Source organism: Limanda limanda, chromosome 22, assembly GCF_963576545.1.
Source record: "Limanda limanda chromosome 22, fLimLim1.1, whole genome shotgun sequence".
Classification (NCBI taxonomy): Eukaryota; Metazoa; Chordata; class Actinopteri; order Pleuronectiformes; family Pleuronectidae; genus Limanda; species Limanda limanda.
In genome coordinates, this window is record NC_083657.1 from 10,546,300 (window position 1) to 10,559,530 (window position 13,231).

At 42.8% G+C, this 13,231-nt stretch overlaps 1 protein-coding gene across 2 annotated transcripts; it reads right to left on the bottom strand.

Annotated features, from left to right (window-relative positions):
- Positions 1-1,477: 1,477 nt before the first annotated feature.
- sepsecs (Sep (O-phosphoserine) tRNA:Sec (selenocysteine) tRNA synthase) lies at positions 1,478-12,361 on the bottom strand. 2 transcript variants are annotated; one of them, XM_061066048.1, is made up of 12 exons: positions 12,301-12,361; positions 10,866-10,981; positions 10,632-10,786; positions 10,238-10,356; positions 9,041-9,199; positions 8,752-8,905; positions 7,867-7,969; positions 7,424-7,553; positions 6,681-6,772; positions 4,759-4,852; positions 4,544-4,634; positions 1,478-2,400 (listed from the first exon to the last, which is right to left on the bottom strand). In XM_061066048.1, the coding sequence occupies exons 2-12, from the start codon at positions 10,977-10,979 to the stop codon at positions 2,154-2,156; spliced, it is 1,458 nt and encodes a 485-aa protein (XP_060922031.1). In that variant the 5' UTR covers positions 10,980-10,981; positions 12,301-12,361; the 3' UTR covers positions 1,478-2,153. The 2 variants fall into 2 exon arrangements, with proteins under 2 accessions (XP_060922031.1, XP_060922032.1); XM_061066049.1 differs by lacking the exons at positions 1,478-2,400; positions 4,544-4,634; positions 4,759-4,852 and adding an exon at positions 4,864-6,416.
- Between the last annotated feature and the right edge of the window lie 870 nt (positions 12,362-13,231).

The window sequence follows — 13,231 nt, forward strand, 5'->3', positions numbered from 1 at the left end:
TTCCCACAGCGTCTCTGCAGCATCAGCAAAAGACGTGGGAACAAGGGACGGAGAGAGAAGAGTGAGGACAGAAAAGGCACGTCGTGGTGTCTGAGCTGTAGCACATACAGCGGATGAGGAGCCTATTTTGCTTTTCAGGGCACTGCACTGTACAGCTCAGTGTTTTCCCACTATATTCTGTTAATGGTTCAGTCCAGTGTAGGAGCAGAGAAAGTGTGCTGACACAGCACCTTGTATTCATTGGATTCCAGCCCACCTTCCCCCGATTACGAATGTGTGTGAGAAACCAACATGTTCACTGCTCAACCTGGGAACAGCGTGGATGCAGCAGCCGTGGCGGTCCGCACCTCCACTTCCCAAGATTTTCTTAGAGCAATCAACCTTGACGATCAGCAGCAGAGGATGGGGAGAGCACGGGAAGAATTTGGACAAAGCAATATAGATTCGTAGTCAGTCAGAGAGGCTTTAGTGGGAGTCTGTGTGTGGTGCCTGAGGGGCCAATCTGTCCCAATGACGGAGAGTGGAGAGTCCCGGGGAAATCGGCAGAGGACGCAAGAAATGTGAAAATATAGAACTCAACTCCACCTGCATGGTGAGGTTCTGTGCTGTTAAACAGTATAAAGTAGATTGTATGCCTCCAACAACCAGTGCAGTTTTTGAGCTTTTACCACTGAAACCACATCATCTTTGAGTCCGAGTGACAACTGGTTAAAATTTGCAGGAATTCCCCAGAGGTAGACTTTAAATATCCTGTTCAAGATGCCAATAAAATGATTTAAGAGGTCACCATGACCTTTGACTTCCCAAATCAAATTCCCTCAGGGTTGTTCTTGAGATACCATGTTCACAAAAATGAAATGGATAGACGTACCAGACCTAATGCCTCTGGCCATTAGTTGTAGCCGGCACAGAGCAGAACCAATAATACAACAAACAGTACAAAAGGCTGTTTTTTTCCTACTTTGGTTCATTTCATTTAGCCTCGCATTCGAGGACTGACACAGGGATGTCTATGCTTAGATTCTTTTTCTAGATTTCCGTAATGCATATCAATAGTTCAAGAAAACATGGTCAAATAATCCACTTCTGAGTCTTAAATGGTCAATGTCACATACTTTGCGTAACAGTGCACATTTCCTACTCTACATCACATACAGGAGAGATCAATGTTTGCTGTACTTCATTGATTAGCTGCTACTTGAGAGCCTGAAAATAAATGAGCTAATCCAATATACAGGCTTCAGACGGAGTTAATGTTTCAGCGGCACTCGCATCGCATTACAATACACAGCAGAAGACCGAGTGCAACATACTACAGTTTAAATCTGTTTGGTTTTAGATGTCAGTGAGTGCAAAAGCTAAACGCATTCCCAGTACAGAAGAGTGGATAAAGTATGACGTAAACAGAGGGCCACAGTTCAAAATAGTTTATTGAATATTAGATTCAATATAGAATGATTGACACACAATTTTGGAGTTGTTTTGACATCTTTGCAGACGTTTATTTCTAAATTTGGATCGGGGGCATGACTCTGCTTCTGCGTCAAGCATTTGGATGCAGATCATGTCCTTACAACAGCTGACTAGTCCACCTACAGCAGAACAGGGAATTATTCAGCATCATCAACTTGTGTTGTTTTTTTACCAGCACCTGCACAGTCTCATCGCTGCTGAGCTCATATCTTTGACCTTCTTACAGTGTCTCACGCACGCAGAGTTAGCACAGGCACAAGATGTTCACACTAAGCAGAAAGCCCTCAAGATGCTTTCAGCAAGCAATGAGCTATGCGGACATTTTCCGCAGAGCTCCGCTGCACATGAGAACAAAAATGTCAGATTGAGAGCCTCCGGACTTTCTGCGGCCAGACCCCCAAGCAAAATCTCCCACGGAGAAGATCGCAAAGATGTCAAAAGAGCTGTCGATGTGCGATAAACCAAAACATGAGATGTCTGTAGCAGAATTTATATCTTTCATCCTGCCTCTGCCTGCTGCGCCACAACTCGCCTGAACGCTCCCGAGATTCCTTTGCTGTTGTGGACATGTCTGAGAATGTCCTGCTGCGTAGTTCATGTTTGAAAGGCAGGACCCAATACTCCATCATGTCTAAAAATGTTTTTTGTGTAAGTGTGGAAATGTTGCCGTTTTCGCTGGGTCATTCTCCCGGTGTGTCGTCGCAGCTGGATGGGGGCGCAACGGAGCTGCTCTTGGCCACATTGGACTCTTTCCTCAGGGTCTTCAGGCACTTGTCGAGCCGTTTGATGCACAGCGTCACATCTTCTCGCGTGATGCCCACAGCAGAGGCGGCGTTGAGGTAGGGGCAGGGGTACGCGTCCGAGTGCGACATGAAGCCGTGGAACGTGTGGCCGCTTATGGTCTGCTCCTTGCCCAGCGGTATCACCCTAGAAACATGGAAGAAAACAAGGATGATGTAGGACAGCGATGATTATTTGAAACAACAGGAACCAATGACTTTATCACAACCCGACAAACATTACTAACTTAAGTCCAGTCAAGTTTATTCATAAAGCAAATTTAAAACAACCAGAGTTTTGAGCAATAACTACAAAAAAGAAAATATAGGAATAAAATACAATATGGTAAAATATTTAAGATAAAAGGCTATCAAAAGAGTAATAAATTACAACAAAGGAAAAAGCCTGAGAACCTATTGTTTCACCATTGTTTCTACCCGTTTGCGCTGAAAGCAATTGACCAATCACACCAGTGCTGGGCGAGTTGGCCAATCAGATCAGACTAGGCTTTATCGGAAAGGGAGGAGTTAAAACCAGGCGTTTCAGACTAAGGCTGAAAAGAGGAGCTGCAGCAATGGACAGTTTGAGGAAAGTGATCCGTTTTCTGAATATTAAAGTATGTAAACATTTTCACGTAATAAAACCAAATTTAAATTATGAACCTGGATATGAGCAGGAGGGAAGGAAAGAAGTAAAAGCTTCAGACAGCAAGGATGAGACAATGTCATCAAGCAGAGATGAAAGAGCTGAAGTTTGTACACTGTTAAACTGCAGCTCCAAATGTATCAAACTCAAACCGACGCCTCTGAAATCTGGCAGCGTGTCACCACTGTCAGCACAGTTCAAACTCACTTTAATGTGAAATCCATTACTGGCCCGCTATTAGGACTGTGTGCACGGCAGAGACTATAATGGTTGAGGGATGCATTGTAAGAAGATGAAGAGCTGTGTTAATCGTTTTTTTCTGGATGAGAGACCAACTTAGAGCTGATGTGGAAAAAGCCAGCTCCCTCCGACGGTGTCCACGATTCGCATGAGCGTATCTCACTTAAGAGTTATGACAAACTCCTACAAATTAAATATCTAGATTAATATGAGTCATTAAGGCATGGACTCTGGAAGTCGATGCCTGTCATTTAGTATGCTACTGAGATACAAGGACAAAATACTTAAGTAGATTGTTATGCTCTGACCTTGGAAAATTATCATTTGGAAGAGAGGATGAGAGGACGTGGGAAGCGTGGAGGCTTTTGCTTTGCTGTTATTATAATGAAATTGAGCCGTGATGTATTCAAATCTGAACATGAAACAGACACAACAGAATAACTCCTAATAAATCATCTCTTCCTGATATTTACAATATTTAGAATTATTGCCTTGTGTTTGTCTGTTTCCCTGGCGACCAACTACAGTTTAAAGCTTCAGAATGTAGTGACGTCGAGTGGTGAAGTTGCATATTGCAGCTGAATACCCCTCACCTCACCCTCCCTTTCAAATCATGAAAGGGCACATGTTGTCGCATTCAGTTGTCATAAAAACTGTGTTGTTTTTTTTGTCCAGTTTGGACGACTGTAAAGAAACATGGCGGCCGCCGTAGATAGGACCCGCTCCTGATGTAAATATAAAGTATTTTAATATAAAAGGGCCCATTTTAGGGTAAATAAAACAACAATTTGTAAAAATGTTGATGAAACACACTGGTGAAATCATCTTAAATCACTAGGATTATTTTATATTCAGCTTCTGCCAATGGATCCCTTTCACCTAAATCTGAATAATAATCAATATACTTTTTATTTGCAGACTCATATGAGGTCACTGTGACCTTTGACCATTTAAATAGAATCAGTTAATCTCTGAGTCAAGGAGACAACTGGTCAAAATTTGACTAAATTCCCAACTGTCCTCTGGACACTGGCGGGCCATTGGCTGTTGCCGGCGTGGAGGCATAAACACAGTGACCCCAAAAGTAAAACTTGGTATTTACGCAGCCATTAGTGACTGAGGATGAAAGCAAACCAGGAGAATTGACAGTCCGGAGAACAAGCTGCAGAGTTTGTGCCTGTTGGAGCAACAACACTGCAAAAGAAACATCCTAATCAATTAGGAGGCAGCCCTGATAAGATTGGCTGTCTAATCATCTCATGTAGTTTCCGCTCCACTGTATTTCGTGGATCTGTCTGCCCGATTGCCAGTTATGGTTTGCCAACACTTATCTCGCCCATGCACCCTTGTCTTCCCCTCCCATGTTTCCCATGATCGTAGCATTGCCCTTGACAAGTTTTCATACCTGGCTCCGGACACTTGCCGGGTGAACAACATGGAGCCCAGCTGAGTCACTGCTTTGTCGCTGTCGGCCTGGAGACCATCCAAAGACATGGCTGAAGGACAGACAAGCCACATACACACAATTATTCCATTAGTTCAAGAAATGTAGGGTCAGAAATATAGAACACTCTCCACAACGATACAGGCTTTGGTCTGTGGCCGGAACATTGAGCTTACCCAGTGAAATGGGGTTATGTGGGGTGTGAAGCAATCTCTCCCCGTGTGCAGAGGCCAGACTCTTCAGCTCCTGGGCCAGGAGCAAATAAATCTCCTGCAGGCCGTGCAGACACAGAGAAAACATGAAGCGACAGAACAAAAGCGGGCCAGGGCCACACAACAGAACTATAAATAGCAGCACAATGCTTCTTTCCCACACTGCCACCGCCTTATTTTAGCAGCAGCAGCAGACGCCTTAGTTTTTTGCTAATCAAGCGGATCTACCCAAACGTCTATGTCCCTTCCTCCCCCTTTCTCTCTCTCTCTCTCTCCTGCCTGCCTGAGTGCCTCCCCCCCAAAGCTTCAGCACAAGCAGTTTGTCATCTACCTCTCCATCTCTGGCCACGAAATCCATTCACATCTAATGTCCACCTCCGGGATCAATTAGAGCGGCAGGGGAGGATAACACATGCTTTTAACCGAAGATTTTAGCATCCACACATTTTAAAATACGCTGACAAAGTGTGTTTGGCTCAGAGTATCAATGCAGTGTGTGTTTGTGTGTGTGTGTGTGGGATTGAAAGGCTGAAAAAAGAATGGTGGGAGTTTTCAACGCAGATGTTATGAGACCGGGCACAAACAACACCTCGCAGTGTTTTTGTTGCGTTTGTTCCCCAGTGAAGCGTCGCACGTCAACGGACCGGCTCATCTGCAACAACGGGTGTGTGTGCGCTGACTCATGCTTTCCTAATTTGAAAGCATCGGGGAGGAGAAATATTTTCTCTGTCATGAATTTAAACAAAAACAAGCCTTTCAACAATGTCAAGTGTCTCCAAGTGTCCCTTGTTCTCAACTAACAATGGACGACTTTATGGTCCCAAGAAGAGGGGGCGCTGGGGGTGGTGAGTGTGTGCTTGGCTACGACTCTGCAGACAATAAGTGTGTGTGTGTGATGACAAAAAAAAGAAAAACACAACATCTGCTGGTTCTTTTCAACATCTAGACATTTTCTAAAATGGTTACTTGAGGCTGTAAATGAAATCTCGAAAAGTTTGAATAATTGAAAGCTTTCTGACCCTGAGAAGGATGTAAGGAAATCACTCTACACAACATGGAGAACAGGTCTGGTGCATTAATAATGCATCATGTGGACCGAGGGGAATCGATAAGCCTTGATGGCGTCGGAGAGTCATGTGAGAGGCTGGAGGAATTTCCTCGATATATATTTCTGCTACGGGGTGAATTTTTTACGCTAATGGCAAATAGCAAAACCTGGAAGAGTGTTGTTTTTAGATATGAGCACTTCGGGTAGTGTCTCCTACTCATTTTAGAAAAACAAATCTCTTTCCCGTGCTTCCGACAAAAGAGTCTCTTATTTCTGAGTCTCCCCTGAGGTCTGTGCATCAAGAGAAACAGATATAGTCCAGGAAGGTTTAACAGTACATTTTCAGTCCTGCCGTTTGGAGGTGTGAGAATGGTGCAGTGCCTACTGTTTAAAGAGAGGAATTGCTGCATTGTGAGCAAATCTGCTTTAAAGCAGGGAGCCACCAGGGGATGTTTTCGAAAAACTTTCTGGATACATTTGATCTCGCTAGAGCAGAACCTTCCCTCGACAAAGCTCGCTGCTTGTTCAAGCTGAAAGTCTCGTCCTCGGGCAGATGCAGGTAAGGCAAAGATACCTACACACACACACACACACACACATTCATAACATGTGATCCACTGCAATTCAATACGACTTATGTAAGCTGTTCTTCAGGGGAAAGATGTCGACACAGCACACAGAGACGGATATTCAGAAGAACAGTGATGCACAGTTGACATTGCGGCAGTGTTTTTAATCTCCAGAATGCTGATCCACTCTTACCATCTGAGGGCATCCAGATCCAACACACAAGTCAAACTATATTTGGCCTGATGAAGTGACCCGTGCCTGCTCTCACCTTTCTTTCTGACAGGAGTTTCTTGTAGCCGCTGGCTCCCAGAGTCAGAAGGGTGATGAGGACGTCAAGGGAGGGCGAGGCCGACGCTCGACCTGGACACCAAAGGACAAGAAGCAACATTGTGAGGCACAACAGACAGATATTCTGTTGTTAACAATGACGAAAATAAAGACTTTGGCAATCTGTATCTTTACATAGTGCAGTGCACATTCTAAATTCCTGCATCTTTGGACTGGGCTGTTTGCTTGGCCTGTGGTGATGCTGGATACAGCTTTCTTTGTGAAACTGTAACAGTGATGACTCCTAGATGCTGCTGCTACAGAGCACTGGTCGTCTCTTTATTAAAAATGTATTAATATAGTATATCGTGGGTCCAAATCACACCAATGTAAAATTGCACTTCCTTGGGCCCTGAACAATACACCAAAGGGTGAAGCTGATAATATGAACACTTCTTGAGATATGTGAGCCACAGACAGACAGAGATTTCTGGAATTATTCTATGTGTCAAAAGAAAAATAGATAAATAATGATGGATTACTAATAATTGATACATCATGACTGTGGTCACACCCCCTAATTTATCATATTTCACTGGTTCGAGATATTTAATTGTTTCATAAAGAGGAAAACAAACGATGTGCATTTCATATATTGAAGAAACACAACAGGAAATAAGGGATACAAATCTTTAAAAACAAGCAGATGCAAAAGACGTATGCGCATTAATACCGGCCACTCACCTGGGTACATCTGACTTATCTCCTGTACAAAGGACTCATCGAAACCTGCTATTATGGCGCCACCTACTGGTACCATGAAGTTCTTGTCCAAGCTCTGTACAAAGGCATCGATTCTCCCAACACGAGCCCCCTTGAAAGACAAGACGTGAAACATTTCACTAACCAGTGAGCAAAGAACATATGACAAGCAATTTTTTAGAATACTCGGTAGTTGTAAGAATGGGGGTGACAAACATAACAATAAGTGCTATTTAAATAAGAATAATTTGTCCTCGTTTAAGGCGCTTGCATCATGTACCTGTGGTTCTTATATTGAAGGAGAAATGACAGAGACATGTAAACAACATTTTTGTATTCAGTTGTGGGCTCCACTTTAAACTGCTCTACAAGCACTACTTCAACCACACAAATGAGAGATGCACTGGGGATGAGGTGGTACCTACCTGTTGTATAAGGTGCATGCATTTGGACGACTGTACGCCATACGCATTGTTAACTATGTGGGGGATGTTGTATTTGGCACACATCGTGGCCAGCTCCTCCAGCCTGCAACACAACACAACACAAACATGAAGAGCTGATATTGTCTTTACTTGAAACAAAATGACATCTGGGAAAATATAATCTTTCATATTTTGACACTTTGGAGGTTGTGAAAGTGGCTGATGATCCCCTGCTTCCATTTCATTCCATTGACATTCCAGTCTCCAGCCTTTAGAGCCCGGTCAGACACACAAGGTTGCATGTTAATAACATCTAACACATCTACACATCTAACCAATCAGAATGGATTTTTGTTGACAGTCCCATGTTGAAGCAGTAAGTAGGAACTTCCTCCTCTATTCAGGTCGATACAAAGTTTATTTGTCGATTTATTTAATATATTTGTCTTTATTGTGTATCATTGCTCACAGTAATTTTTGTCTTTAAAAGAATGTGTAACTGACCTGAAGATAGGATCAATCAACAGGCAACACAACTCCAGTTGTAGAAAATCAATGAACAAAATGTGCACAGCTAGGACTGTTCACAAATTAATGTGTCTTCTGTCAAACTAAATACTCAAGAAAAAAAACTATGATCTAGATGCCGTCAAACTGTCTGACGGACATTGTGAAATATGTCCTGAAGCAGATATGGTAAATATGAATCAGTGAAACTCACCAAGTTCTCCTCTAGTCTTCAATATTGTACCCAGATAAAAAGTGTTGCTTGCTGTTGATTCCATCTTTTCCCATGACACGTCAAAAATTTGCTGCCTAATTATTGGCTGTTTCAAGCTGCTTATTTGCAAAGGGAGTAAGAGTATAAATGAGAGCTTGTATCACCTGTCAGGGACTCGTGGGGCAAAGCAAGACGTTGTCGAATGGACACACAGGATGTTGTCGGCGCCAAGCTCCTCGACCTTCCGCTCAACTGCTTCCAAGTCGGTGCGCAACTCGTCGCCTTCAAGAACGTTCTCCACCACCACCGGTTCAAAACCTGACGGAACAAGCATTTTGAATGAAATTCTCCAGCACTACTGAGGCTCTAGCTGCCTCCATGTATCAAACAACACTGTGGTGCAAGCAGGACGTACGGCTGACATGACACCGGCCATTAAAGTCGTGTTCTCACCTGCTGTGATCATGGCTTTGAAACAGGACTTCTGGTCGATGCGAGGCCAAATTATGTAGCGAGCCTTGGGCCTCCGATGACGAAGGGTCAGGAAGCACAGGGTCAAGCTCATACCTGTTGCCATGGGGACGACAAAGCAGCTTGCCACACTGCGCACACCTGTTATCAAGAAACACAAGGCTTACTGTTGTTTTCAAGTATTAACAGTCAGTCTGGGAAATCATCAGTATTATGGCTTCTCTGAAACAAATAACCAGGATTATATCGAGGGAATGTTTAATGCTAATTCTAATTTACAACATGGAGATGTGACGTTTGAATGAAGTAGGCATTTAGAAAACCAAGAGGGTCCCAACTGTTGTGTCTCAATTCAGGGGCTGCATTCTTTGGAGGACAACAGACCGCAAAGGCCGAACCGAAATGAGACAGTCTGGACTACAGAGGATTTCCAGGATCAGCGTCACCAGCTTGTCCTGCTCTTACTGTTGTTGCTTAGCAACAGAGCAGAAGTTGGACAGGACGAGGGAGTTTGAATGTGCTTTGGTTTTTTAACACGTGCGTCGTTAGCCGGAGCCGTTACCTCTATAAAATACAGGGGCATTTGGAGGAACCTTCAAAATCTGACAGCCTAGTTGCACAGCTGTGACGCAATCTGCCTTCAAATGTTTTTGTCTGTTTTGAACCCCTCAAATTTCTGTAACTACAACATTTATCTTTCCATCTGCTACTCAAAACTAATTGTTCTTAGACATTTCATTGGTTAAAAGTCATCATATAATGAGAAAATAAAGAAGAAAAACATAAAATAAATATATATATATATGCTCCACATACCCAATTCGTTAGTTTCAAAGACATTTCATTGGTTAAAAAGTCATAGAATTATGAGACAAAAATGTGTGTAGGTGCGTACTGCATCGACTTGCACAAGCAACGCACCCTATGCAAGTCAGCCACAAAAATGTGACGACACATAGGATTAGTCAACTACTTTTCAACAACAACAGCAGCACCCCCTGCTGCATATCAGCTGTAGATGCATTGCCACTGCCACTGCTGTATTACTGCACCGTTTAAGAAGATTTTTCTCATCTTTAACTGGCCCTAATATTCAAAAAATCGAATATTCGTTCGCAAAAATATAAATTGTTCTGGCACAGGATGACATTCCTTGTTTGACTGATCAGGTTTACACACCTGTGAGCTTTAAGATGTCCAACACAACTGAGTTGGTCAGCTTGTTCAGCAGACTGGATCCTGCCGCTTTGGGCTGAATGGCGGCGATGTCCCCCGACCGACCGATGCCGTGGATCAACCTACATGAAACAGCTGAATGTCACAACAGGACCCGTTAAACATCTTCCTAAACTTTTTGAAGTGTGCAAATCTGAATACAAACTTCTGAACAGCGTTTATATCAGTGAGCAAATGTAACGTCTGAAGTGAATCTGTGAGACTTTCCTATGCCGAATGTAATCACTCAAAAGGAAATCTTTACACAAAGTCCACTAGTTTTTTCGGGAGATTTCAGTAGAGTCATTTTCAGACATGAACTACAACTAATCTAACCAAGATGATCTCAAACTCGTACCTGTAATGTCGTCTCGCCACAAGGCTGGACGCCACCCGGCCTTCCCTCTCCCCCACTCCACAGTTTCCCAGGAAGTTGTTGCTGTCCATCACAGCCAGCTCGTTCAGGAAGAGCTCCACCGTGCTCTCGCTCCATCCCTCCTCCGGACACTTGCCCTGCAACACGCACAACGTGAAATGACAACGTGTTTGAGTCGAGATCGTGACGACACCCGACCTCAGCGGTTGGCTTTACCTGCTCCAGCAAGTGTCTGATGAGCTGCTCGTGGCCGCGTCGCGCCTGAGAGCCCTGTCGAACGTAGGAGGCCGACACGATCTTCTCACTGAGGGTGAAGTTTTCGCTGTTCATCTCTGCCAAACACACAGAGCGTCAGGTTAACGTTAGCAGACGACTGACAGACACTTTAAGACACATCTTCTATTGGCTACTTCCAGCGGGAAAACGCTAAACATCAACACGGATCAGAGTCCAGGACAAGAAGACCTGACGCTGTTTTGAGAGTAAAAAAATGGTGTCGGGTGTAAAGGTGTGCTATATAATAATTCCCTTTTTCATGTAGTTATTCTAGTACATTTCATGAATGTTAAATTCCATTTTCCCACATCGTGAGTAGTTTGTCTCTGTTTTGTGTTTTATGTTTTTGTTGTTATTGACAAATTAGGACTGGTCTTTGGTTCCCCACGAACTCTACTGGTCCAACAAGGTTAGTGTTTATGCTGGAAAAGATGCTAAAGAGGTAACACACACACTTTACACTGCATTTATTCTTTCTATTCAATTGATATCATTTAATATTTCCTCGCATTTATAAGAGTTGCATCTTTACTTTAATGATGTGTATTTTTTTACCTAATTGTTGCTGCTGTAACACTGAAAATTGACATGATTGACATTGACACAGCGTGTTTGGTTCAGACTAAAGAGGAATTTGAAGCACTTTTGTTTCATCTCAGTTTGTGCCTAACTCTGTGAATCGGACGCCAAATTGCAGTGAACTAATACACAAATCCTGCACTACTTCTTCGGTTAGACAGACATCAGGATGTACTGTGATATGATCATTATTGTTGGCCCTGTATCGTCATGCATCGTGAGTTACCGTGCGATTCCCACCACTAGTGAAGACATGTGTGCTGATACATGTTGAAGGTTCAGTGTGTACAACCTAGTGGTGAGTTTTCATATTGCAGCTGAATAGCCCTCAGCTCCAAACATGACAGAGAACCTGTAGTAGCTTTCAGTTGTCATAAAAACTCAAAAAGGTGTTTAGTTTGTTGGGCCTATTCTAGAGTAAAGACAAACAACACTTCTTACAATTTAGGTGATTACAAACTAGTGTAAACATCACTAGGATTATTTTATATTCAATTCCTGCCAATAGATCCCTTATACACACACTGGACCTTTAATTGTTGCTTTACCTTGCACATAACAGCTTTTTCTTACATGTATATAAAGTCATACAGAGTGTTGCATGTTTCAGATTGTGTGTATGAAGCCTGCAGCAGACAGCGGAGGTCAAAGGTCAAAGCAGTGTCAACACATGCAGCCTGGGCTCTGTCTGTCTGGTGCTGTTCACTGTGGGAAGAGGCCACTAGTTCAGCGATGCTAATGCTAATGCTAATGTCTCCACAACGAGACGGTTTCAGATCACGTTCCTGTTTCTTACCTTCCACGCCTCGTGTTTCTGTCCGGGAGCTGAGCGACAGTCCGCAGCGGTGGAGGCAACCCGGAAGTAGCGTCCCCTGCGTCACACTGTCATTTGACCACGCAAGCAGGTCATGTGACCGACGCTGCGTTCAGGCTCGTCGAGCCGGTCGATTTAAAAATTCGAAATCCCGGTGACTTTTTTAATTTTTTATTAAAGACCTGACATCCTGACAAATAATAACAACTAACAAAGCACAATATGCACAAATGATATTACATAAATTCATAATTATTTAAATAATAACAAATGAATGAATAAATAAAATTAAAATAAGTTCTCGTTTAGTTCCACTAGAGGTCCTCATATATCTTCACGAGCTTTGAGAAGAGACTTCAGATGTTTCCCCTCCATTAGAGGTGACTGTCCATCCCTTCTCACCGAAGAACATGGGTTTCATTTTCCTCCATTTAGATATGTGGATGACAAATGTTTACGGGAGTAACAGCTTGTTCATGGTCAGGTCAATCTTATTGCCCCTTTAGTTAATACCAAACACAATGTTTTCCCGCAAATTAAATACAATCGATCAGTAGTTTCAATCCCAGTGTCACGAAAGCTGCGGAAATCCAGGTGAACTTGTTCTGATCAAAATAATCCAGTTGGAGGACAGATCAGCAGAGTTTGGGAAAAGTAACTTCATCGTCATCATTTTATTTCTGACTGTCAGTTTTACAGAATATTTATCTCTTTTAATACATTGTATTTTAAACAATATGATATGTTATACTTTTATTACATTGCTGGAAACTAACTGACAGACTAACAAGCTAATTCCTGTTTTAATTTAATCTGATCTATTTTATTAATTTTCTGCTCATGTCATAATTTGTCTGTTTTTTGTTGTTCACTCTGTAACATTGTTAAGAAAAGTGCAGTATAAATAAAGTCT

Excerpts from the sequence above, each read along its gene's own strand:
- sepsecs (XM_061066048.1), bottom strand. The coding sequence starts at position 10,979 with ATGAACAGCGAAAACTTCACCCTCAGTGAGAAGATCGTGTCGGCCTCC. Across the intron at positions 7,554-7,866 it reads GCATGCACCTTATACAACAG|GGGGCTCGTGTTGGGAGAAT; the intron begins GTAGGTACCACC and ends TTGTCTTTCAAG. Across the intron at positions 4,853-6,680 it reads AACTCCTGTCAGAAAGAAAG|GAGATTTATTTGCTCCTGGC; the intron begins GTGAGAGCAGGC and ends CACGGCCTGCAG.